Source organism: Ostrinia nubilalis, chromosome 18, assembly GCF_963855985.1.
Source record: "Ostrinia nubilalis chromosome 18, ilOstNubi1.1, whole genome shotgun sequence".
Taxonomy (NCBI): Eukaryota; Metazoa; Arthropoda; class Insecta; order Lepidoptera; family Crambidae; genus Ostrinia; species Ostrinia nubilalis.
In genome coordinates this window covers 9,749,560-9,776,815 of record NC_087105.1, presented here as the reverse complement: position 1 = coordinate 9,776,815, position 27,256 = coordinate 9,749,560, and the positions used below count along the sequence as shown (strand labels likewise).

The 27,256-nt window shown below is 37.3% G+C and overlaps 1 protein-coding gene across 1 annotated transcript; it reads right to left on the bottom strand.

The window, feature by feature from the left end:
• Positions 1-311: 311 nt before the first annotated feature.
• On the bottom strand, positions 312-3,555 carry LOC135080705 (silk gland factor 1). Its single transcript, XM_063975418.1, has one exon. It carries the CDS (start codon positions 3,516-3,518, stop codon positions 2,484-2,486), a length of 1,035 nt encoding a protein of 344 aa, XP_063831488.1. The 5' UTR covers positions 3,519-3,555; the 3' UTR covers positions 312-2,483.
• Between the last annotated feature and the right edge of the window lie 23,701 nt (positions 3,556-27,256).

The following is a 27,256-nucleotide window of genomic DNA, read 5'->3' as shown; positions in this document are numbered from 1 at the left end:
ACTCTGAAACTAACAGATGATATATAAGTGTCCTATCTAGATTCGAGTAATATGACATTAATATGTATTTATAACTACAAGAATGAATTTAGCGTTACTACTAACTCGTGTGTTTAACCGTAAAAGCTTTTGGCATGCGTATATAAGACTTAATCTTAATATACCTGTATACTATGTTATTTACACTATAAATAAACCCCTTTTTAAGCAACTATGTAGCCTATTTGAAGACCCTGCAAACTTTGAAATCGATTCAGATGCAATATTTACTTGCAAAAGGATTATTAAGGCTTAAATAAAATTGACTATAGTAAAATAATGAAAACAAATTTATTTCATAATAAATGTTTCTATTTTAGTCTATATAATAACCTTGTACATTTATTTTAAAATTAATAATAATATTCATAGGTTTTTCATAATATTTATATCGGTAAAATACTCTGTAACACAAAAAAACCCGTCGATTCGAACGGGTTTTAAAAACTCAAAATGTCGGAATTACACATTCATGTCAACTAGCTGTCAAGTGGTCTTGACAACTTAACTAAAGGTTAGATTCAAGGTTTTAGGTCTAAAAACGAGAAATCAAGGTCTAATCCATTATAGAACTGAAAAGTCAAGTGCTGTCCACGTTCGCACTTCAAAGTAAATATTTACTAAAATAAATTCGCTATTGATTATGTTTAGCTTTTCTATTTGCTAGAAAAACAACTCTGGTATTGTTAAACGTTACATCATATACGCTTGCCAAACGTAGATGTACCACACTGCTAAATTTACACTTGCATATAAATATATATTCGAATGGAATGTGCGGAAGCATAGATAGGAACCTATCTTACACCAAAACACCTTTATTAAGAACTCACACAGTGCACTGGATGTGATAAAAGAAAACAGGACGGTAATCGACGAAAAACATTTTCAATCAAAGCAAATCTTAAGCTTCACGGACTTTCAACAATAAAAATGGAGATTCACAATAAATATTTGATCCCGTTTACTTCTACCACACGTTTCGGCACTGTTACTTATGCTATATATATACAAAACTTATTTAGAACCTATTCGCGATGGTCGATGACAGAGAACTAGAATTCCATTTCACCTATCTAAATTATATTATATAATACACAATTTGTTACACAAAACATTGCACTGTCCGACGGTCCGAGATATGATGGCCCTGGTTTTTTGTGTGCCGACTTGTTAGACAAACTACAATAGTCGTGAGGCTATGTACACCTAATAAACCTAACCCTTCCTTTGGCACGCCGGCGGAAGAGGATTGTAGATATTTTTTATGTTTGTGCTCTAGGCCTATCTGTTTGTGATAAGATATTCACGATTTTGTAACTTATTTCCGATGGTCTTCAACTTTGATTAGAATAGGCGGCACTTGTATTGATGAAACGTAGTCACTACGCAGATAAACTTAAAATCAACGCGCATAATCTCAGTGACATATTTTAGAAATTTTGTGTCTGATGCCACAGTTGAGGAACAGAAATATGAAAAACTGATGTTTTATAACTTATCTAGAAAATATCTTTAAAAGATAATGTTTATTTCGGTTAATGTTTCGCGTTTTTATATATTTTTGTAATAAATAAATGTGAAAATTAAACGGATATAATTATTTTAATCAGATTTCAGCAACAGTTTTGAGGGCCATGTTAATTTAAAAGGAGGTAATATGATATACTTTGTTGTAGTGACTTTATTTTTTGTATTTATATTATTTTATTACGAATTTAAGCAGTTTAATAATTTGTTTTATTCTTAATAGTCATTTAAGTTAATTTATTTATCACATTAATCAATTATACCTACTGTTTGAGAGTACTGCTTCCTTGTAAATGTTTTTTTTTATTTAGTCGTAAAACTTTGATTTTATTTGCGTGACCCAGCAAAATAATAGTACAAATAAATAACTATATTAAACAAAACATAATTGTGTGTTTGTTTAGACCGAGCAAAAGACTTCAACGCGCTGCTGGAATAATATCTAGCGTTCAATAGATAATGCTGATAACGTATCGTATTGATCGCATTATACGCGAGATTATCGTGTTATATCACTTTTGTTGTATTCTATTTGATTTAGGCGGGCGTAAGCTCTCTCATACATCAAAATAGTCAGTTTAACTTTTGTTTTATCATACTTTCAACGCTCTAAGAGCCGGCACACGAAACTCACGCAGAGACCACAAAGGACACTTCCGCAAAAGTCAAAACTTCAGGCCAGAGGCCGCTCGCCCCACGGCGTCCGTGCACTAAACATCTACATACTAATAAAACGCACACAGTATGGACAGTCGTCCTAAATATTTACACAAATGTACATGGGGCGAGTTATCACCAGAACACGAGCTCACTTCAATATCGGTATGAGATTTCTGATTGTCTGTGACTTACTAGGGCGCGGGGTGGTCGGGCGCGGGCCAGGGCGCGCGGCGCGCCTAGGCCAGCGGGTACTGTCACAAGGGCGGCTGCGCGTGCGCGTGGTGGTGGTGGTACAGCGGCGACTGGTAGTAGTTGTCGGCCGGCGCGTGCCCGTAGCCGTAGTTCACGTCGTACATCTTCAGCTCGGACTTGGAGTCGGCGCCGGGCAGCAGGCGCGTGATGCTGAAGGGGTGCGGCGGCGGCGCGTAGCCCGTGGGCTCCTGCTTCAGCTGCGCGTAGTGCTCCAGCGCCAGCGGCGTGTGCTCGGGCAGGCACAGCTCGGGCGCCGCGTGCAGTTGGGCCAGCAGCTCGTCGCGCATCTCCTTGTCCTCGCCCGGCGCCGGCGCCTTCTCGTGGCCGTGCTCGGCGCGCTTGTCGTGCCCGTGCCCGTGGCCGTGCGCCGCCTTCTGCGCCTGCCGGATCGTCTCCTTCTTCTCGTCCTTGAACCGCTTCTGCCGCCGCAGGAAGCAGCCGTTCTCGAACATGTTCCCGCTGTCCGGGTGCAGCGTCCAGAACGAGCCCTTGCCCGGCTTGTCCGGCGTCCGCGGCACCTTCACGAAGCAGTCGTTGAACGACAGCGAGTGCCGGATCGAGTTCTGCCAGCGCTGCTGGTTCTGTCGGTAGAACGGGAACAGGTCCATGATGAACTGGTAGATCTCGGAGAGCGTGAGCATGCGCGTGGAGCTGTTCTGGATGGCCATGGTGATGAGGCTGATGTAGGAGTAGGGCGGCTTGGCGTGCGTGTAGGAGCGGCGGTAGGTCTTGTCGTTGCGCGCGCGCTGCAGCGCCGAGGTGGGCGAGGCGGCCTCCTGCTCGCGCGGCAGCGAGCCGTAGGGCACGGCGCCGCCGCCGCCCATGCAGGACGCCATGGTGCTGGGCGGCGAGTAGCCCAGCCCGGGCGAGCCCATGCAGGAGCCGCCGGCCACCATGTTGTTGGCGTACAGGTTGGGGTAGGGCTGCGCCGGCATGCAGCCCATGCCGTTGACGTAGGGCGGCGCGAGCCCGGGCGACAGCGAGGACAGCGACGCGGACGTCGGCACGTCGCCGTACGAGAGCTTCTGCGAGATCATGGCTAGCGCATCACCCGCGCGTGCACGCCGGCCAGGGGCAAACACTCGCACTGATTGAAAGAGTAAATAGAAGCCGGGGGCCCGGGCGCCCCTCCACCGGGCGCGGATTGGACGGCGGGCGGGGCCGGCGCGGGCCCGCCCTGCGCAGCCGCCCCCCTCGCCCCTCCTCACCCCTCGGCCCGGCCCGGCCCGGCCCGCGAGCCAGCGCCGCTAATAATACCGCAGCTCCCAACGACAAAAACATGGAATAATCATAAGTGCGTTAGCTTGAATGTGTACTTGTGTAGCGATGAATTTCATTCTCAGTTTCTATGTACGAGTAAAGTTGTAGCCGTTCTTTGCCTCGTAAGTTTTGGTTCGAGTGAGATTCTTAGATAGTGACGCTGGTATTTTCAAATTTATGGATTTATTTTTCTAAACTCCACATAAAATAAGTGTTATTTTTGCTTATTTTAACTAAAAATAATTTATCCTTGCCACAGTGGTGGCTACTAAAACGTGTAGCCTTTTTAACACAAAAACAGTCATGATTTGCGAGTAGCTTTCCGCGTGTATAACATAATATTTACTACAAACTACCACAATAGTCGTAAGTATAATATGTTATTAGATTACACTATCAATCGCAATAATCAATTTACCTCATTAATTGTAAACCAATACCGTTAATTTTCGTAGCACCGTCTACGCTCGCTACGACGGAGCGCGGAGCGAAGTTTCCGTCGGGAAAATAATTTTTTTCCTAACGAACCACGAATAGGAACCAAAAACTGAATAATCCCAACTAATATTATAAATGCGAAAGTAACTCTGTCTGTCTGTCTGTCTGTCTGTTACGCTTTCCCGCTTAAACCTCGCAACCGATTTTGATGAAATTTGGCATAGAGATAGTTTGAGTCCCGGGAAAGATTATAGGATAGTTTTTATCCCGGTTTTTGAAACAGGGACGCGCGCGATAAAGTTTTTCTGTGACAGACAAAATTCCACGCGGGCGAAGCCGCGGGCGGAAAGCTAGTAATAATAATAAAACTAGTAAATGAATAGTACTTCTAGAATATTTTAAATTTATTTTTTAAGAGAGATAATCGTTTCTTCTCAAAAACTATTTCTGATTTACTTACGTTTTATAAATTTCAAGGATACCTTACCTCCAAGACTTCCAAAACTAGGTTTCAATGATCAATGAAAATTATCTCTTGAAAAAACAAAAGACTAGAAAATTGCATTTGAGACGTTTATTTTTTTAAACTGCTACTATTTCATTGTACTGTATTTGTTAAGTGTTATTGTTACATTAGGGTAGGATAAAATAATAACACAAGATATTTTTTTATTATTTTTGAAATGTTCTTGAATTATAAAAGGGACTCATTACTCAGTGATGTTAATTATTATCTTACAGTGCCTTTAGAAATATTAAACTTAATTACTATGTATTATACTAATGTTATTATTTATACAGACTTGTTTTTCATCTCAAGAACTCTCATTATGAAGTCAGTATGTTAATTATGAATATTAATAAATGTCTATGTAAATAAACAAAATTAGCATAGAACGTAGACTAAACTGTATTTTAAATGAATTATGGTGCTTTTGACTGTTTTTAAAGTGTCTTTGAGGCTGTTGTTTACGAGATTTAAAATTAAATGTGTTAAAAAAATGTTAGAAAAATAAGATTTTATGATTATTGATAGATTTGACACTCACTGACAACTCTACTTAAAAAAGTTTTGCATCTACAGTGCATGGTTAATATTTTTTATGCTTAGCAAGGCAGGTATTTGACCGCAATCGCACCTGGTGTTAAGTGAGATGCAGTCTAGGATGGTACATATCTGCCCTGTGCCTATTCACTATAGCCTTGAAAAGGATTGTAGTGTTCGGGAAAGAAAGCAATAAATTATTTTTCCTAAGAAGTACCACATCTTTAGAATATAAACATCATATTTTAGGTAGGTAATTATTGAGTTTATTTTTGACGGGCCTCGAATGCAAAAATCATAATAATACTATTAATTTCAATCGTTAATTAGCTGAAAAAATACTACACAGTGCATTACATGGATATACCTACAACGTTTTGGTAGAGTTTGTTACTTAATGCCTAAAATAATTTGATATGCTTTTTCAGGTGTCAAGCTTTTTGATTTTAATAAAGCCGCACAGCATCCTGATAATAGATACTTAAACCCATATCTTGACAAATTAAATACTGAAAATAATCTATTCAATTAATAAGTAAATGCCTATAATTTTTGAAGCAAGCAATAAAACCTACGATTAAGGTGATATTATTAGTAACATAGTAAGATGACATGTGATGTTTTATTGTAATATTAATATTACTCTCAATCTAATTTCGGATAAAATTGATATTTTTTCTTGTACTCTGAGTGAATTTACAAAGGCATCATTATGTTATGTGTAGGTTTGTATGTAGGTGGTTACTAGTTGTGTATTTGACGTTGTGTATGTTGATATGTTGTCTTCGCTGTCGCAGTGGGATGTCCTGTGATGACAGTGAAGTGTTGTTGTTGTGAATAAATAAATAAATAAATAATTTTTGTAAATAACTTATTCTTACAACTACATTAGATGCTACAGTGTTAAGCTTATTTGGCCTAAGAATGCTAAGTATATTTTACCTACAGAAGTGAGAGCAATGCAATTAAACAATGCAAGCAAAATTGGATTGTGTCCTATGGATTTTTTATCAGAGAGCTTCACAATATTTTGCAATATCTTTAATTATTTAAATAGGTATTACCATAAAGTTAGGCAAATGCCAGCCTTTAGTGGCTTTAGTTACCTAACTACTGCCTACGAAATAACTCTAATGCCTTTACCCCACAGATATTCATTTCACATCCCATAACCGTTGCTACATACATACGCCATTAGTCGAGATCCGGTGTCGGGTGTCTGGGCCAATGGCGGCACTTTAGACGGTGCTTGTGCAGTCGGGGCGTTTCCATACAATGTTTTTTTAGATTTAGATGACATTTCATCCAAATTTTATTTAGGACTAGCGGCCGCCCGCGGCTTAGTACGCGTGGATCCCGTTTTACCCCCTTGGCGGTGGAGTTTCGTAAAATCCTTTCTTAGCGGATGCCTACGTCATAACATCTACCTGCATGTCAAATTTCAGCCCGATCCGTCCAGTGGTTTGGGCTGTGCGTTGATAGATCACTATGTCAGTCAGTCAGTCAGTCAGTCAGTCACCTTTGAGTTATATTTATTTAGATTTTTTTGACACAAACATTCCTATGAGTTCGCACAGTGCGCGTGGACGCACAGGGTGACACACGAACCAATCACAGAGCTCTATTCAACGCTGTGCGTTCGATTTGCTGCTTCAAGCAAGCATCGTTTGTAACTATGCATACCAATCAAACTGTGAGTAACTTACAGCATGGTAGTAAACGATTTTGAAGGACTCTATCAAGTGTCCATGAAGAGCGAAAAATGAATTTTTTTATTTTATTTTAAATAGGTATAGATCATTGTAATGTAAAATGCGTCTTCACGCAAAAACTATTGGATGGATTTCAATGAAACTTCAGTGTATCACATAGTTGGCCTTTGTTTATCAACATCAACGCAGCTGGATTCACGAGCAAAGCTAGCCAAATGTAAGAAATCACATAAAGCCCTAAATGAAAATACAGATTTGTACCCAAATGAATTTCTCGCAAACCTAACTCAATATTTTATCAAAAATAAACATAATAATGAGACAAACAAAAGCCGGAGCCAAATGTCCTCCAAACAAAGTAAATAACGATAATTAGCCATCTTAATTGCAAACAAACAATGGTACTAAATGGACGGACTAAAGTGCATTAGGTAATTTGATAATTTATTAATATAACTGCGAGATACAAAGAAATCTATTACTTAGATGCTGAAGCTTTTGTTCTTTGTGATTGTGATATGAGAGCAAATAAGATAAGTTATATTTTTTTAATTACCACACGACTCTAACTTGTGATTATTATAAATTGAAGTCATTATAAAAATACGATCAAAGTGCTACATCAGGATTATAATCTTAGTTTAGTTGTTAATAGGTACTAATATTTTTATTATTGGCTTTTCAAGTTTTATTTTGTATGTAAGCTGTAGAGACACATCTTTTGGTCTTGTCATCATTGCATGCATTATTTGTTTGTGTAAAAGATGTGTTGTTGGTAAATCTATTTCAATAAATAAATAAATAAATACTGCCATTTCCAGTAAAATGGCAACAGTGTTTTCGTCTAGAAACAGAATCCAGGATTTCCATAGTCATTGTTTAGTCTCATGAACGCATAGAAATTAAATCATATTTTTAAGTAAAATCGAATTCATAGTACCTACCTATTAACAACATGTTTTGGAGGTCTTCTGAGTGTGTGTGAAATGCTTTATATTATTTTAATAGTGCTAAGAGTAGGCGCACACCGTTGATTGTTAGTTGGCCGATAGTTGTGCCCGATTTTAAATTGTATGACGAATCGGCCAAATCGAATCGGCGTAGTGTGCGCACTCCCATACATGCCCATACTGATCAACTGCCCGACTAAACTATCGGCCGACGAAAAATCAACGGTGTGCGCCTACTCTAAGAGCCGGGAACATCTAGAAGTAAGTACTTACACCTAAGCAATACCTATATTTCACCTAAAAAATTTACAACTTGATAATATTTTAGACTTTTTATAACAATAAAAAATATCTAATAATGTTGTTTTTATTTTCAACACTTTACCTTCAACATGACATAAAACCACAATCCTTTAAAATCTACAAAAGGATCAACCCGCCAACCAACCGCAACTAAACATTCCAAATTCAAATTCAAAAATTCAAAGGGTAAAGATAATACAACAGTCGTCAAAATTGAAAATAGAACGTTGCATTACTTGACAGGTAGAGTAAGCTAACAAAACAAGCGCACCTCACGTAATTTCATTGAAGAAAGCTGGCCGAAAAGGAAAAAAAAGTTTTTATTTTTGAAAAAAAGAACGACAAAGGCCTTGTCACTTTGTGTGATGATCGAAGTGATATTGGCGTGAGAAATGTAAGGTATGAGTACTAAATGATGAGTGATTGCCAATTAGAGGATACTGATAAAGTCACGTCTGGCTCTACGAGTATGTGGTAGGTAAACTCTTGTGTCAAGTTTTCAGGCAGACTTTAGATGTAGGTAAGTATCAGGTATCTGGTAAATTAGATATAAGTACTCGTAGTATCTTACCGTGCATGAATTTGTACCAGTTATGACACTCAATAATTGGCTAAGTTTGTTCAACCATGTAAATTGTAAAATTACTGTTGAGTTTCTCAATATTTATTGATAAAATATAATATAAATATATAAATAGCACATTTACATGAGTTGCATGCGTTGAAAGGTGTAGCAAATCGTTGATAGAGGAAGAAGGAGGGAAGAAAAGCTTAAAAAAACATATTAGTTTATAAATCTATCTAGTTCCATTTTATTGATAATTTCATCATGTAGCACATTTTTGATGAATAAATACCTACCTACAAACTTAAATTTATCTACACCAGAGTAGGTAAGAATCTGCCCACTCTTAAATGCCCGATCAGGTTTCAAGGAAAAACTTTAAAACAAAAAATCATGACAAATGAACAAAATATTTGATTATGTAAAATACAATGCTTTTAACATTTGCACTTAGCTCTTAGTTTTGTTTACTTCATAAAAGGTTTTTTAAGAATATTTTTATTGGAGTAGGTAGGTATGTACTTACTGTAATATTGCGTTCAATCAATCTTACACGTGGAATTTTATATTTCCTTGATCGTAAGTACTAAATTGAAATTAGTATTTACCTTCTTCTTCTTCTTCTCAAACGGTACACTCTTGTCAGAGTGGTCGTGGTCATCATTTTGAATCACGATTCAGAGTGATGTTCCTCGTAATACGGCGCCATTCCTCGCGCCATTCCAGTATTTGGGTATTTCTCCGGATCTGGATTATTTAGTTGATTACCCCGACCTTTTTTATTTTTGAATTTAGAGTAAGTTTAGGTAAAACATTTCAAAATAGACATTGTTACGTGCATATTTTTTATATTGGCCCATCTGTAGCAAGCAGGAATAAAAAGTTATGTGACATCAAAATTTTCATGGTCGGGGTAATCAAAGTTGGGAGTCAGAGTAATCAAAAATAAAACAAAATATATTATTTTCTAAGGATTTTTTAAAGTTATGGTGAAATAAATGTTATTAAAACTAGCCATTTGTTATTCTGATGTATAAACGACAATATTGTAAAGTTTCAACAATATCTGTTAAATAGTTGTTGCGTAAAAGAGTAAAAACCTTTCGCTTATACATATAATATTAGTGACTCAATGTCCTATGTCTCCTTTATGGGACAGAAGGCGTCCACAACACAACAGTCCTCCATCGCATTCGGTCTTGAGCTTCACGTTTGATCTCGCTCCAAGTCTTGCCGATCTTCTTTGCCTCGTCTGCTACAGTGCACCGCTATGTTTTTTTGGCGCGACCACGTTTGCATTTTCCCTGGGGGTTCCAATCTAGAGCCTGCTTGGGGATATTATCGGGGTCCCTTCGGAGAGTGTGGCCGATCCAGTTCCACTTGCAGCGTTTGATCTGCTAGCCGATCGGTATTTCGTAGCAGCGTTCCAAGAGTTTTTCGTTTGGAGATTTTGTAGAATTCGGCGAATACAGCGGCTGAAGAAGATCTGCAGCTGGTGCGAGATAACCTTAGTGGCCTTCCACGTTTCACACCCATAGAGCAGAACTGATTTGACGTTGAACCCGAATATTTTGATCTTGCGTGGGTCAATTTCGAAGTTGACCCACGCAAGTTGTGCGAAGGTAGCTCTGGCCTTGGCAATGCGCGAAATGATGTCCTTTTCGGTACCTCCAGGCTCTGACACGATGCTCCCGAGGTAAGTGAAATTGTGGACTCGTTCCACAGCCTCTGCACCAACGGTGTGCAATTCCTCACACCAGATCGCATCTCTTGGGTCTTCCGATACTGATACCCTTGCTTTACCCTTTTTTCGGCACAATAATTAGAAGCCCCTTATGCCAGTCATCTGGGAGTTCCTCTTCCATCCAGATGTTTTCGGCGACAGGTGTCAGAACGTCGACGGCGGAGTTTACATCGGCTTTCAGCATTTCTGCAGTGATAAAGTCGAGTCCAGGGGTCTTGCCAATTTTGAGAGACAGGATAGCCTTGGTCACTTCGTCGCGGGTTGGTGGGTTAACGTTGACGTCGAGCACCCTAGGTGGAGTAGAATGTCTCAGGTCCCACAGTGTCTCAGGCGTGGTGGTGGCGACTGTTACACCGGTAGGGCGGAAGATAGGATAAGATATTATTATCATTAATAATATGTATTAATAGGATTTCATATTAGTAAATGGTTATTTTTGCTTATTAAACGTTATTTAGTTAATCATTCATTAGTAAAATTACAGTTCTATTGATTACCCGGTGACAAAAGTCGGGGTAATCAAGGTCGGGGTAGTCAAAAAATTAAGGTTTATCCTGAGCCCTGCCCAATCTGTAAGTTGAATCCCAAATGTTTTAATACACAAAAATGCGGTTACATGGACCATTATTCCTGTACATTCTCAAAAACTTTCCATGTAAAGAAACCTAAAAAAACAGGATAGAGTAAATCAACCGTGCACTGAACCAAGGTCTGGGTAATCATATTCTTATCTCGATAACTCCGAAATCTTGCGACGAGTCGCATTACCGGACACCTCGGCACGGAGGCCACCACTAAAGGTTCACGGGGGAGGATAGAGCTCGTTTCTAAATTGCGTAGCTAAGGACGTAGGCGCACATTAGCGACGTGTCGGGGTAATCACGGTTAACGCCCGGACATAACTTCAAATAGTTATTTTACAAAACCTTTTAGTGATATAGTTATATCGTATTTAATTTATCAATGTTTATTTAATCAGTAATCGATTACATTAGCATTGAAAGCGTTAATAATAACGGATTAATTTATACGAGCAAATTTGTTCTGAAATCGTGGTAATCAATTTTTGACGACTTACGATTTTTTAAAAATTACTTAATTAACTATTATTAACTATCTCTGTGGTTTAACAACAAGAACCAAAGTTATAATATTAGATAAAAATATTTGTTACTAAAATATTATGATATTCGGGTACTTTTTGGCCTCGGACACGTGATTTTCTTGGCCGGTGGAATGACCCATTTACCTAGTTAACTATATTATTTCAAACTTGACCAGAGTTTTGTGTAGGTACCTACCTACTACTAGACAGTGGCGGCGCGGCGTAGCATGGGTTGGCACCCGGGGCGATCACCGCCTAGTTACCGTTAATGTTAAGGTGGTGGAACCCAGCTTTTGCATGAATGGAGATTGTCAAAAACAAGGATCACCCGAAAAGTAACGAGAGCTAGCTAATTGAATGCCAGACGGTGTACGAAACAACTGAGTTCGTCACATTACCGGTTTAGAAAGATGGATAAAGATAAAAAAATAAGTTTTTTGTATATTTGGCAGTTAGGTAAGTACCTACTTTCTTTTACTAGGTACCTACTCGTATCTCTGTGCTATACACGGGACTAACCAACTTTGCAATCAACGTACCTAAGTATTGACTTAAGTTCGCAGAGCTTCATGGTTTTCTATGTTACACTGTTTAATTAATCACCATAATTTACAGTTAATATTGAGCGAGAAATTATCCATTTATTGGAAAAATATCAGATCCTAAGAGTAACTAATACCTAAGCAGTATGAGTAAATTATTTAAAAGATAGTCTGGGTAAAAGGTAGTCCGTAATACGACACACTCCAAAATTACAAACTTTAATTAGATTTTATTTTAAAAACATTTTAATTTAAAACTTTAAAACCTACTATGCGAAATTCACCGTATGTTGATGCTCATATCTTTATTGAATATACAATGTACGCAATGATTTATAAGGTAATATAAAAAATTCTCATCAATATACGATAACTTTATCTTTAGAACTACTCGTGAACTAAAGTAGCCGTATACGCCACCGTATTTACATATTGCAAATAACTTCACCAGTGGCCCACTCCACATACAGTCACGAAAAAATGATACTTACACATTAGGTAGGTACGGGACTATTCCCAGCTCTTGGTCCCACCGCTGCAATTCCTATGTAGCCAGGATCTACACGTAGCCACGGCATACAGCATAGGGATGATGACTGGGTAATGAAATCGAAATTCTATTTAGTCCGTCAGACAGATAATTAGAAAATATTAGACTCATATTTTTTAATTTTTTCCATAATCGAATAATTACCGTATTATATTAATAATAAATAATAATAAAGTTATTTATTCGCTCCAAAATTACAGTAAGTCTTAGCAAATAAACAATTTGAATTTGAATTTGAATTTGAACCTATTTAGAGATTACAATTCAAGTGAACTATTGGGTTAGGTTACGTCTGCAGCCGTACTAGTATAAACTGTGTCACAGCTGCCTGCGCCTTCCTCCCGAGGATCGGTATCATAATTCTTTTAACAGGAAAAGAACAAAACAATCTAATTAAATTAAATTAAAAAAGTAGGTTTAATGTTTGTTTACCACAATCAATCAAGTATGTGTGAGGTAAGTATATGTGTGTGCGTGCATGCAAAGGTTTGTTTTATGTAGGATATTGGAGAATTTTCTCCGTCTCATCGTAATTTAGATTTAATAACCAGTCACGTATTTTGTCTTTACATTCTTTCGATGTAAGGGGGTAAATATTATTTATTTTATTAGCAAAATTATAAAGAAATGAGCCAATCACATAGAAACTGCGCCCAGCTAGATGTGTCCGGTGGGGCACGGAAGAGCATACTTTACTCTTGTTGCGCTTATTTAGAGGTGCGTACACGAGGCTCTTATGTTTCCGCATAATGGTATTAACAATAAACAGTTCTCACAGTCAGAACTACACATTCTTGGTAAATGAGAGATGTACTGTACCTAAGTGGTTTTCCTAACATGACTTTGAGAATTGAGCGCTGAGCGCGCTCTAGGCGCTCTATTGAGTTGAAATGTCACGTGACGTCACTTTAGAGTAAAAATTCTACTCAAGCGTGACGTATCGCGCCATTTCAACTCGATGTAGCACTGTTATTATTTAATTATGAAAGAAAATAAAAAATATGAGTCTAATATTTTCTAATGTCTGACGGACAAATACTTAATTGAAATTTTGTCATCTAGCCTATTGCTCAACGGTGTCACTGCTGATACGAGATCCGAGAAACGCTGGTTCGATCCCCGACAACAGCTGGACTATTGTGGTGAACCCACTCCTAGCACAATCATATAATTTAGCTTAGCTGAAGGGGTTAGCAGGAATATTAGTACCTAATTGGTGCAATACAAACAAAATAGTAAGAAACAATCTGCTGTATTTTATGTTTTACTCTCAATGTAGCATTCCCATTCACTCTTCCCGTGGATGTCGTCAGAGGCGACGATGGGTGAAATATGCTAACAAAAGGCCTCCCCAATCTGTCTGGTCAGCGTGGGTCAGATCATAATGTAGACCAAATCCTCCATTTTCCTCTGATAAATTAGAAAAGGTCACCCTCTTTCAATGGAGACTAAATGACTTGATGTTGATGATGGTGAATAGAGTTAAATCCAAAAAGACGTATAAATATTTTTGTACGTGACTGTACATACTCCACGAGAGAGCACTTGCCTTAAGATGAGAAATAATAATAAATGCGTGTATAGTCAGATATTGTGTTGAGAATTCAACACGTCAGAATGTGTAGTGATGTTATATTCCACGGACACCTATAAGTAGATAACCTGCACTGAACGGGACAGTTCCTCAGACCAGACTCATTGACAGGGCCGGGGGGCGCCATCATCGTTCAACTACACTGGTCATCACAAAAATCGGCCCACCTACGTTTTACAGGAAAACAAAACTCGTTTCTACTGACACAATCATGGTGCCCCAATCATATTGGTGTTATTTAAAAGCCCAATAAATATCCATAAAGAAAAACACATTTAATTTCTTAATAAACGATTAACATATACCTACAATAAATGTGACTTGAAAAAAGACCTAACTTTGGGCTCACCTCTGGCTCTGGGATCAATTAGACTAATTTTTATGGTTATAAAACCAAATAATGATCTCACGTGTCCTCTTTAACAGATGAATAACGATTAATCCCAACTTAACAGTATTAAAACCATAAAAGTTGGTTCAAGCGTAACTATTAGCCTAAACTAACCTATTTTTTGAAGAAGTGACTCTGGATCCTTCTAAAGACACATTTTTGGGGTAAAACCTTTCCTTTAATGAAATGAACTTTAGAACTAGGCTTTCAAACGGTGCCAACATTTGTGGGAAGTGGGAATGCATACGTTTGAAAGTGCTTGTCGCGGGAGGGTCGATTTTTGTGACGACCAGTGTAGTACTTAGTGTGTGTTAGTTTCGAACATGGCAAAAATCAGATCCAGCGATCCGGTATTGACGGTGGCGCCCCCTGTCAATGTCACGGGTGGAACAGTTTATTGTTTTGGGTCTATAGCTTGGTGGTTAGCTTACGAGACCACTACGCTATCGCGGGTTCGATCTTCGCACAAGACAAACATTTGAGCGCGAACAAAATAAACATAGGCAGCTACTATTTCATCTATTGGTCTCAGGTTTGAATCCCATTCTGGGCAAATGTTAGAATGATAATTAAAAAGCGCGAGATTTGTAAAAGAAAATAATTTAGTCATTAAAATATGTATATGTCTATGAAAATTTTCAGGAGTAAGTAGGCAATATTACTTCATACTAGGTATGTATTTATCCAGATTAATATTCCTTTTAGTGAGAAGAATATTTTTATGCGCCTGTTGAAGTTTAATTGAATTCGTTCTTTTTATAATAATACAACTGTGATGCTAACTTTTCCTCACGGGTCTTTGAGGTTGAGTTTTTTGCTATTTAATATGAACATGTTAGTGTTGACAGATCTATAAGGTGGGTATTTATTTACCCAGTTCTGGATCGGAGCTTTCGCCGTGGGTGGTCCCATCACGCCACTTAGCGCGCCCACAAAAAAGTCACTACCAAAAATATGGGAATTCACGGACATAACAGGTTGATGGTAATATGGACATTCCAAGAGAGGTGTAGTAAAGCGGCTTAGTTATAGCAATAGTTGTATATGCAGTTAAATACTAATATTAGCGTGCGCTTCCAATAAGCCAATCTGGAAACCAAAGATTGGAAATGAAAGATTGAGTTGTAATAGCCGACGAAACCACGGTTAGGGGCCGTTCAAGTATTACGTAAGCACCAAGGGGGGGTGGGGGGGTCTCTGTTTTGCTTATTTTGGATGACATGGGGGGTAGGGGGGTCTAGATGATGATTACGTCATCGTTAGTTATTTACGTTTTTTCGGGGATTCCCGCAAATAATACATATGCGTAGGCACTCGCTTTGAGAACTGATTAGGGGAACTACCGCACATTAGGGAAATTACCGTGCGCTATTCACTTGTCTAATAATTAACTCTCGTGCCGACACTGCCCATTGAAATTTGAGAGTCGTAGTCCACATATACGCGAGGCCGGCCTACCGCGCGCGTGTTTTGTTTGGATACTAAACGTATTGTAAGCATTGAAAGTTATCATTTGTGTTTATGTTGATGCATAATTGATGCAATTATGTTTGTTATGTTCTTTATTTCTGATTATATTTTTTGTCCCTTACTCTATGTGTATCAGTTAAACCTAATATTTTCATAAATTTTCCTATTTTAAAAATGACAATATAAAAAACATTTATAACTAAAAATAAAATGAAAAATGTTTACGTAAGCATAGGGGGAGGGGGTAAGTGCATTGCTTACTTTTGATGACAAGGGGGGCGGGGGGGTAAAAAATGGTAAGAAATCTGCTTACGTAATACTTGAACGGCCCCTTAAAACATAACACGAAATTCTTATTTAAAACCTTTTTTACGACTAATGTACGTACATACATACATATTTTGTAGTAGAAGCTTTACCTAGTTCTTACTAATTTTCCAGAAAAATAACCTAAATTTGAATTCCCTAACCGCTTTATTTCGGAGCTAGATTAATCGGAGCTAGATTAGGCTCTTCTTTGGATTGAGTACATTTTATAAGGCTGGCTTAAGGACAGACTGACTGCCTTGACTGTTATTATTGACTCTACCTTATTTTTTTTTTATTTTGTTTTCATTTAAACGTATACTTTTTGACGATCAATTAATTAGTTTTGGTTTGAATTAACTTTCGTATGAATCCCAGTACCATCCAGACACTAAAGCGTATCCTCCCTAATCTTCCGGCGGCCATGTTTGTTTTCCTAGGTCAGGTACGCTGCGCGAGCGCACAGGTACGCTGCGCTTTTTCAGACGATAATGAAACAACATTTTGACTAATCGACGATAAAACGTGCCTTAAGGTAATCTCGAAGGGTTTGTGGTAAAAACTGGTGTTAGTAAGTAACAGCCGTGGGCAGAGGTGAGACTTTTAGGACACAGGCCTTTACTCGCTACTCCCACCCATAGTAAGTATGGCATAAGGCAGTGTTCCGCAAAGGGAGTACCGCGGCACAATGGTGTACCGTGGTCATTAGATGGTGTACCTCGGAAAAATAAGATTATCTTATAACCTTACTAGCTTTCCGCCCGCGGCTTCGCCCGCGTGGATTTTTTTCTGTCACAGGAAAACTTTATAGTGCGCGTCTCTGTTTCAAAAACCGGGATAAAAACTATCCTATGTCTTTTCCCGGGACTCAAACTATCTCTATACCTTTCATCAAAATCGGTTCAGTGCGTGAAAGCAGACAGACGGAGACTTTCGCATTTAAAATATTAGTATAGATTTTTTTTAAGTAAGGGAAAAATTAATAAAGGTAATTACTTAAAATTTGATTTTTCATTTGTGGTGTATGTACTTCCAAAAATCTCGTTTTCTTAGATGTACCTTGAACACAAATTTTTCGGGACACTGACATAAGGCAACGACACAAAGCCCTTACAAATTAAAAACGCAAAAAAATTGGTCTAATTTATTTATTTATTTTTTCGTTTGTTACCGAATGAACATCAATTAGAATCGTCTTCTTCACGTCTTTAAGAGGTTTTAGAATTAAATCATGCCTATTTCCTAAATAAAACAAATTCGTTAGTAGGTATTTAAGGAATATTAATTAGTAGAATAGATTAAGTCAAATAATTACATGCCAGATACAATGATACTGAAAAGGTACCCTGAAAAGGTACCTACCCACAACCTAAACACAGCATGGTGATCTCAATAATGCCACGACGCTCTGGTCTTGTACACCCAAGAATAGAATATTCTCAAGTACCTACCTATCAAAATATTTAATCGAGTATGTACTTGTAATTAGTCGTCATGAATATTAACCATAACAATTTCGCTGGCACTTGCACAAGTGCTTTACGTTAAGGGCCATACACACTATCGGTCGCGATTCTCATACAGCTCGTCCCACGCTCCCCTCGTGTCGTGAATGGACCAAACCGCGTGTGCGCACTTAAAAAACAATTAAAGTTATGCCACGAACCTTTGGGGAGGTATAGCTTACATGCCGCCAGTTCTAATCTCGCAAGTAGTAGGTGTGTCTCTCGTATTCATTTAAAATTAAAACATTACCGTTACATACACCGTTTTAGCTAATTTATACGATTTCTTTCTAACTTACAGTAAATTATTTCTCTTCAAATGAAAGAGACAGTTCAGTTTTTTTACAAACAATGTTTAAGAATCCAACGAAGAATACTTAATCATCAATTCCAGCAAAATTATGAATGCTTACATCACCAATATGATATTGAAAAATAATGAAAATTCACCTACAAACCGTTTTTTTCTGTCAACACTTTTTTAGCATCTTACCCCCTTACTAATAAAAAGTTACACAGTTGTTGATCACTGTTTTAAAATGACATTTTCATACTAAACGTCACTTTAAAACAGTGTTGAGGTGTACAACGAGCGTGTAAGTTTTATTAGTAAGGGGGTAAGTTATTTTATGGAGCTTAGATAATATCCAAGATTTTCTGCCTCTTTTTCAAAACTTTCCCTTTTAGATTCTATAAAGTTTTCCTGAGTTCCAAAACGTACAGCGCCATGTAAGCCCTCGCCTATCCAATCCCGGGGCCCGCCGTAATCCCGCATGGTAATCCCGACAAGTGCCCGGGGAAAACTTTATTACCGATGCTGTGCGTGTGTCGGCGGCTTAAGGATCCCCCGCGCACCTTGCTGTGAGATTTTTGATAATGTTTAGGGGATGGAAAACGTTGCTCAATGATTTTCCTTAGTAAAAAACTCAGAGTGAAAAATCAATGCACGTCGTAATCTTAGACTTGAGTTGCGTTACTCGTATTCACGTACCGGAAGGCGCAGCGACCTCATAAAGGTAGCAGGAAGGCGCTGGATGCAGGCCGCCACCAACCGGCCATTGTGGAAATCATTGGGGGAGACCTATGTTCAGCAGGGGACGTCCTATGGATGAAATGATGACGATGATGACTCGGTTAACATTAATGTGAGTTGATTTTCAAGTGTTGATAAAAAATACTTATTATAAGAAGCCAATGTAGTGTAGGCCACCCAACCCCATTCAAATGATCCAAATCCTGAACTCTTATCTAGAGTTCTATAACCTTTCCATTTATATATTTTTTAGAATTTGATCACATCAATTTTCAAACACTCTTGTAAGAAATCTACACCATCTCTACCAAACGACACTCGTGCAGTATTGTTTAACATTTAAAGAAAATCTTTATCGTCCATGCCGCAAAATCTGGGCTGATCTCTTTTTAACACGGCTAATACGCAATAAATTTCCCATACAAGTGTATGGGGCGAGTGTGGGACCCAGAAAACGTATAATCTATGGCCCCGGGCAAAGTGGGTATAATCCCGAAAATGAATGCAAGTAAGATAATGTATGCGGTTAGAGTGCGTGGGAGTCGGTTAATTGCAGTTTTGGAGTTGGAGAAGTGGGGAAATGATTTGCTGTTTATTGATTTTGATTATAATAGCTATGATAGATAGAAGTGATTTAAGTTTCAATTTGAATTCTGAAAATAATGGCTTTGTGGTCAAGTGGCAAGAAATGCTATTCTTGTGATCAGAAGGTCCTGGATTCAATTCCCTGGTAAGGCGCACAGAAATACGTGTTTTCAGGCTTAACTCGATACATACTCATAATTCCTTCCCTAAACCTGAAAATATGATCTAAAATAAAATCGAAGATGTAAAATTACTGGCTTTAGCTTTAGTATTAGGGCCATTCTTATTCTTACGCATTTTTGTGTGAGATGTAAGAATAGCATATGTTTTTAAAGAAAATCAGTGCACTGTATATTAATTTACTTAGTAAAATACCTCTATTAACTAGGCCCAATATCATTTTTATCATAAAACTATTAGAAGAATATTAAAAAAAAGTTACAAGTCCAAAATGTCACGGACCGTGTAGTGTGAGATTCCCGGATTTGGACATACAATATTTTTTTCTGAAGAGATGTTATGTTATTTTGATAAATATTACAGTAATTATGCAAGATTAATACATGTTATATAAGACTGTTAAAAATTTATATCAATAATAATTACCATTTTTGATTTTGAACACCAAACATTGTGTGAGCAGTTTTTGTGTCACAACCACGTGCGCCACTTTAAATATGCGTAACTCGGTAAAAAACTATCTTTGATATTGACATCCATTGCTAAGTTTTTTTAGAACAGTAACATTGTCATCTTATTAGATTTGCAAATGGTTGAACGTAGTGAGTGAGCCGCAAAAAATTTTTTCCTATTTATTTGAAAAAAAGGGACAACCATAACACGTCCATCCCGTGTACGGTTTTTAAAGGTAGGTATCAATGTCACGCTATTGTATAAAACATAATTATGTACCTCATGCAGTATAGTTTCAGATAATTGCACAAGATCTGCTAATTCACATATAGTTTTTTGGATATATCGGACACGTTCCAAATTGTCACGGCCATGGTATTAAAAATGTGTCACTACCGCAAACTATTTAAGTACATGGTCGTGACATTACAACGCGTGGTAACATTCTATTTTTATTATTTTAATAGTTTTTGTTGTTCTGCTAAATTATTTTGTGTATTGTGCAATTTTTAGGAGTAGCCTTTTAGTAAGTGTACTTATTTTTCGCTAGTATGATTTTCTAGATTCCACGAAGGAAAAATTATTGCACTTTCTCATTTCTGCAGTAATATCAAATTTTACTGAGACAGCTCCCGGTAAAGGCCCTGCAGAGGTGGTCGGAGTTGTTTTAAAAGGAATTGCTATTAACCATATTTTTAGTGGTACGGTGACTATGAAACATGTTTAAGTTGTCAAAACCAACTGTTATGTGAATCCTACAGAAATCTCATTTGATACTCAATTAGGTACCTACTGTGTTTAAGATTTACTAATTTGTTAAGCATATTATCATATCGAAACCATGTAGGTAGCATATCGGAAGCATGATCAGATAGTGCCAATAATAAAAAGTCTATTTTTTTATTATCTAGTAGATATATTAACTACCTGACGGTATTTTTGATCTCAATTTTAATTAAATTTTTGGATGTTCAGAAAAAAGTACATATTACCAAATAACACCTTTGTTGATGAAAGGAATTTAGTGTATTTTATTGTTAATCAATTTAAACTATTATGATATAAATTTAACAACATAAATATTATTATTTACAGTAAAAATGTAAAACTGTCACATCCGTGTCATGCAGTGTCACAGCCGTGTTTACGTAGGCTATTCTGTTTCCTTTCCGAGGGCTTTAAGGTTGTCCACATACATCAAAAGTATGCTTTTGGTTTATACTTTCGATACACATCGCAAAAAGTTAAAAAAAAAAATCTTTAATTTTTTAAAAAAATTTGGCACAAATTTAAGAATGGCCCATTAATATAATAGTTATTAAAATTTAGTATTAATAGTGTTATTTAAAATTATACGGTATAGGAGCTGTAGATCTTCTAATACACACAGTATTTGCAATTCATTAGGTACATATCTTACAAACATACCTTAGGACAGATATAGCTATTGTTAATCTACAATTCTACATATAACATTATGATTATATCTTTTTAACATAAACTAGTTCCTACATTCCCACCTTCTAAACACCTTGTTAAAACCGAAATAAAAACAACTTAGGGGGGTGCATCTAATTAAAGGGGGGTGTGGGAGGGGGGTAGTACCCGGTAGCCGGGCGTTAAGTGGCCCTCGCCGTAAAATCATCATAAACTTGTGTCTTCAATATAACGGGTACACCCATACGCCAGAATGGACTGGGAATTTCATTAGAAAAAGGGTTGGATTTGAGAGCATGTCAACAGGTCCTTATTGAAAATATAAATCCGTTTCTTAACTTTCATAGGAAGAAGTAAAGCATTCTATAATTAACCCAAATACCAAATAAAACTATAGGTAAGGAATTTATATAAATTTACCATTTCAATCATAGCTTTTACGAGTAATTACATACCTATCTAGATATTATGCCACAATTTTACGTTGAATTGAATCTTTTATAAAGGACAATAAATCAGTTTACACTTCAATTTTATATCTGTTTTGAAAACTTACACCTGTCTTAAAACTTTTAAAGCTATGTGCTACCTATATCAACATTTAGGACCACCTATGTTTTTCACAAAAATAAGTAAATTTCGTAAACTGACATTTTAAAGTGATGTTCCGAAGATGAAGAAACACCAAACAGCTATAATTTTATAGAATTTTAAATATTTTTAAAACTTTATTATACCAAACATGAGACTGTTATACCTTCCGGGTGTACAGACCACCCGTGCTCGAGGGTCCTCGAGACTAGCCTGCTTCCCGGCTGCCCTCGGCCCGCAGAATCCACTCGACGTCCAACTACTCACCTATTGTGGAACAAGCCCAAAGATGAAATGGATGATCGTATCTGGAGCCAAATAAGTAGCTTTGAGGGAGTCATGGTTGGTAAAGAAAAGCTGGAAACTCATTAGGAACATAGATCATTATTTGCATACACTTAACACACATAAATAGTAAAGTTGCAGCATAATAATAATAAGAAAACAGCAGGAGACAGTGATAAGCATGCAAAACAAAAGTAGTATGTGCAATTGGAAAAATGTTTCCTACGTTAGAATGACGTGTCGCAGCAATGCAAAAAGCAAAGAGCTTAGTGTAAACACTGTGCACTGCCCTGAAAAGGGCAGAACACTGATTTTCATGTCTATTCTCGGTCAATTTTCTTCCTTGTTAAACAGGCTATGCTATTACGTACTGCACTGTTTTACCTTGATATGCCGTCGTATGATGTACAATAGAGATGATGACTGGGTAATGAAATCGAAATTCTATTTAGTCCGTCAGACAGATAAGTAATTAGAAAATATTAGACTCATATTTTTTTCCATAATCGAATAATTACAGTATTATATTGAATTGAAATGTCGCGTGACGTCACTTTTGAGTAAAAATTCTACTCAAGCGTAACGTATCGCGCCATTTCAACTCGATGTAGCACTGTTATTATAATGATGAAAGTAAGTAATTATGAAAGAAAATAAAAAATATGAGTCTAATATTTTCTAATTATCTGTCTGACGGACAAATAATTGAAATTTTGTCATCTAGCCTATTATCGCCATCACATTCCTACATTATCGATTTCATTTATAACTACGATGCGGATTCATAGCTCTTAGTAGGTACCTCCATCGATTGGGTTTTTCAACCGAATCTCTTTTCAAAGAAGACATACGTACACAAATAAATTTTCCTTACATCAATGAATCACGTTCGTGTTTTGCCATTAAAATAACTTCTATTTAGAAACTTAATTATTTTATTGTGCCTCGCAGATAAAAAAACAGATTCTCGGTAATTATTTTCCATTTTCCTTCTCAAATGCTGCGCACTGCGCAGGAGCAGCATCCTAATAAATGTTTGCATAGACAATTAAACTGCAGCCGAGCAAACACTCCGCGGGTGGTCGCTCGGACCGTGACTGCGCGCTTTCCGATAGGAAAAGACAAAAATACCTACTTGGAGATATTGTAAAAATTGAGAAATGTTTAATTAAAACGTTGGTAAACTTTCCAATTTCTACTCCGAATAAATTCCATTAATATTTGCATAGAGTTGTTGTTGGGAAATGTCATTTCAGTTTTTGATAAGTGCGATTTTAATGGACTCTCGCGAATCCAGCCTACCTAATTAATACCTACTCGTATGTATAGCCTGACCAGGAACATAAAAACCCTCGCCATGTTGCGGAAAACTAATGGTACTAATTTCTTTTAATGGCAACAGTAACTGAAAACTTCATTGACATGTCACCTTGCATGTCAGTCTATTGCTGTCAAAGTGTAAACAAACTTTATTTTAAATGTGCGCAATTGATTTTGTGAATTAAAATGCTAAAATCTTTTTATAGTCTTGAAAGAAAAGTGGTTCACAATGTGTTAAAATATTTGTCGAAGAGAAATACTAAGGGTTCGGACAATATTTTCATTGAATAATGTTTCCGACAAAGGTTGTCAAATTGACTGACATGTTTATCGTATAGTACAGTCCACTATGAAAATTAGCTGTGGTTTGTTTCAAATACCTATTTTAAAGTTTTTGTCACTTTCTAAGTGTTGAATTTTATGGAATTGGGAAAGAAGTACCGAGTTTGAAGCGTTCATGAGCAGACATTGCAGTTGAACATTCAAGTTCTGAATTTGATTATTGATGAATAATAAAATAAATCCTACCAACTCGATTGATGGTTTCATTTAATTTATTTAAACCAGGTTACCTATAATAATATTTTTTCGTTAATTTGTGAAAATATCAAATTAGCCCCTAATCCTGAATCCTGATACATAAAGTTAGCCTATTAATTTAACACAGGTACGACTGTACTCAGTGTTGCACTATCAAATGCAATTGACGCGCCTCTATGCCAGGGTTTTTATGTTCCTGGTCAGGCTATAATGACTAATGGTTACATTACGTTTGACCTATACTGATGACAGTTTTTCTAATAAATGTATTGTGAGAACTTAAATAAAAAGCTCTTACATCAGTGAAGCGATTAACATGTTATACAACTTTATTACAAACCTACCCTAGTGAATTCTCAAAGACTATTCGTTATGGGGTAATTAATTAAATTAAATCTAAATAATAAAAAATAACGCGTGTCGGCCACCACGCACCCACTCCAGTTCACGGATGAGCGATTCCGGCGCACGCGGCTATATTTCCCGCGAAAATAATTGGGGCAACCGCCATTTGCTCTTCGAAAAAAACACAATCACCCTCATTACCATGGCGTATGGTCTATTATCGCGTAAATAGACGGCAATCGACTGAAAAATTAAATCGGCAGATGTACAATGTCCGATGGTTTGAAAAAATAACCTCAAAAGCATCACACACTTTACGTAATTGAACTGCGATTTGTTTATATTGGGGAGATTCAAAGATAATAATGTAGTTCAAGAGGATATATTCCTCTGTTTGATTTGTGAAATGAATTCTCTTAGTTTTCCCTGAAGTATTAAAAAATCAAATCTAATTAAATCTGTTTACTGTTGCTGCTAGCTACTTCCATCGTCACAATTTAGGGTTCGGAACTACGAGTACGAGTAAAGTTGTTTTTTTTTTTCATGTTACCTTCGGTCACAAAAAGGCTTTACAACCTTTATGGACTCAAAATAACATAAAAAACGCATTCCAAAGCCGCAAATTACCTTCTTAGCCAAATTACACAAAAAAAAACTGTCATCGCCAGACAACGAGTAATCCCAAACTGCCGAATGGAATTACCGTTGCCAATTCCATTAGCCTTTTGTAGAGCGAATCCCAAAGTCAAAACACCTGGTGACTGCGCAACGCATTCGCAATAATCACATTACGAGCTCATCCCTTCGTGACCCTACCGGCTACCTGGATGCACCCTCTTCCCTCACGCTCCCACGCAGCCCTCACTAAAATAATACTTGTAAAAATACAATTATAATCGTATGCGCACGCCTGAGCTTCCGCTTAGCATTATCTGTGGTTCGTTTTTACGAGGGTGCATCATCATGGCCAGCAATAAAAAAGTATAAAACTGAACTGTCAGTTTGACAGCCCGCGCTTTTTAGCATCGCGTTTAATGTGTAATTTGTCGGGATGGGTTTTGTGATAACATTCGGAGGGTGTTTGATTGATTAAATAAGCGTGCACAATGCAGATAGGTGGTAGTTAAACGATCTATAATGATAAAGGGAAAGTGTCGGTTAATATAATATGCCCGGGCGTAGGCGGTTGGAAGAATTAATTTATCCCCTGAAATTATTATCTTGAAACTACGGGCTTTCTTGGACGTTTGGTGGAGGGTAATTTTTATTGCAGTTACCTACTAGAAAATCTCAAGCCTCATAGCTTTTTTTACTGGGACGGCAAATGGGAAGCATTCGTAGCAAGTAAGTAGGTATTTACGAGTAAAAATTGGAACATTCAAACCTAATTTTTTAATGTTACCTCGCCTGCAATATCCAGATATCAAATTATTCACCACATTAGTGAGTTGTAACTTCATAAAGGGAGAATCACCGCCCAGTCCCAAACCGTCGGCTCTACCTGTGTGGGGTGTAGTAATCAAATTATACAAATTGCGACATACAATATTCATTGCGTAGTGATGCGTTTCCGTATTTTGCAGCCATTATCGATATTGAACGGTGTAGACGATGCAAAAATGCGGAAATCACAAATCCTGAAGTCTGCAGAAATATACCACCTCAATGAAATTATTGAATGAGGATTATGATCCTCGCCACCTTCAAAGCCGATGAAGCTTCCTTGCTGAAAAATGGAATAGTAAATTATGAGTCACGAGATGAAAGAAGATAGATAGGTATGTATAAGGTACCTAATAAGAAACCTGTAAACCTAATAATGCCAGAGACTAGACTCTCCATCCCCATAGATATTTGGAATAAAAATCTACAACTTGGATTTTTTTACAAATGTAACTGATTTGATTTGTTGATGATCGCAGTCTGTTAAATTAAACCTGATTATTCGGTAGTACACTTCTAGATTCCTGACATCATTATGTCGATAGTCGATATCAATGTCACAACAACTACCCACGCACTAGCGTCCGAACAAGTGTGATTAATTCATACCCAATAATGAGGCGAGCTTTTTAACGGCGGTCGGTGATTGATTTGACCAGACACTTATTTACGCAGTTCGTAGCACTTGGCAGCAGTGGCGGGGCAAGACCTAAATTTGATGTGGGCAAGACAGATTTCGCGAGGCCTTGTTCTGTGGCGACCTGAAGACGGATTTTATGAAATAATAAAAAAAACGGGTCAATGGTCTATTCATTGACAGTTTCTGATTTCTTGATTCAGTGATTATTTTTAAAGGAATTTTGCGCCAAAGAATAATGTTTGTCACTTAAAACCGTGTTGTTGCTTAATTTTGTGTCTGATTATGGCTGAATTTGTTTGGAAAAAAAAAATTTAACTACATTGTTTAGCTATCAATATTTTATATTTAATAGTATTTAAAAGTTGAATTTGACATGTGAGCAAAATTTTTGATGCGCGAGGCCCCTTGTTCCGCGAGGCCGTAGGCGGTGGCCCACGTCGCCT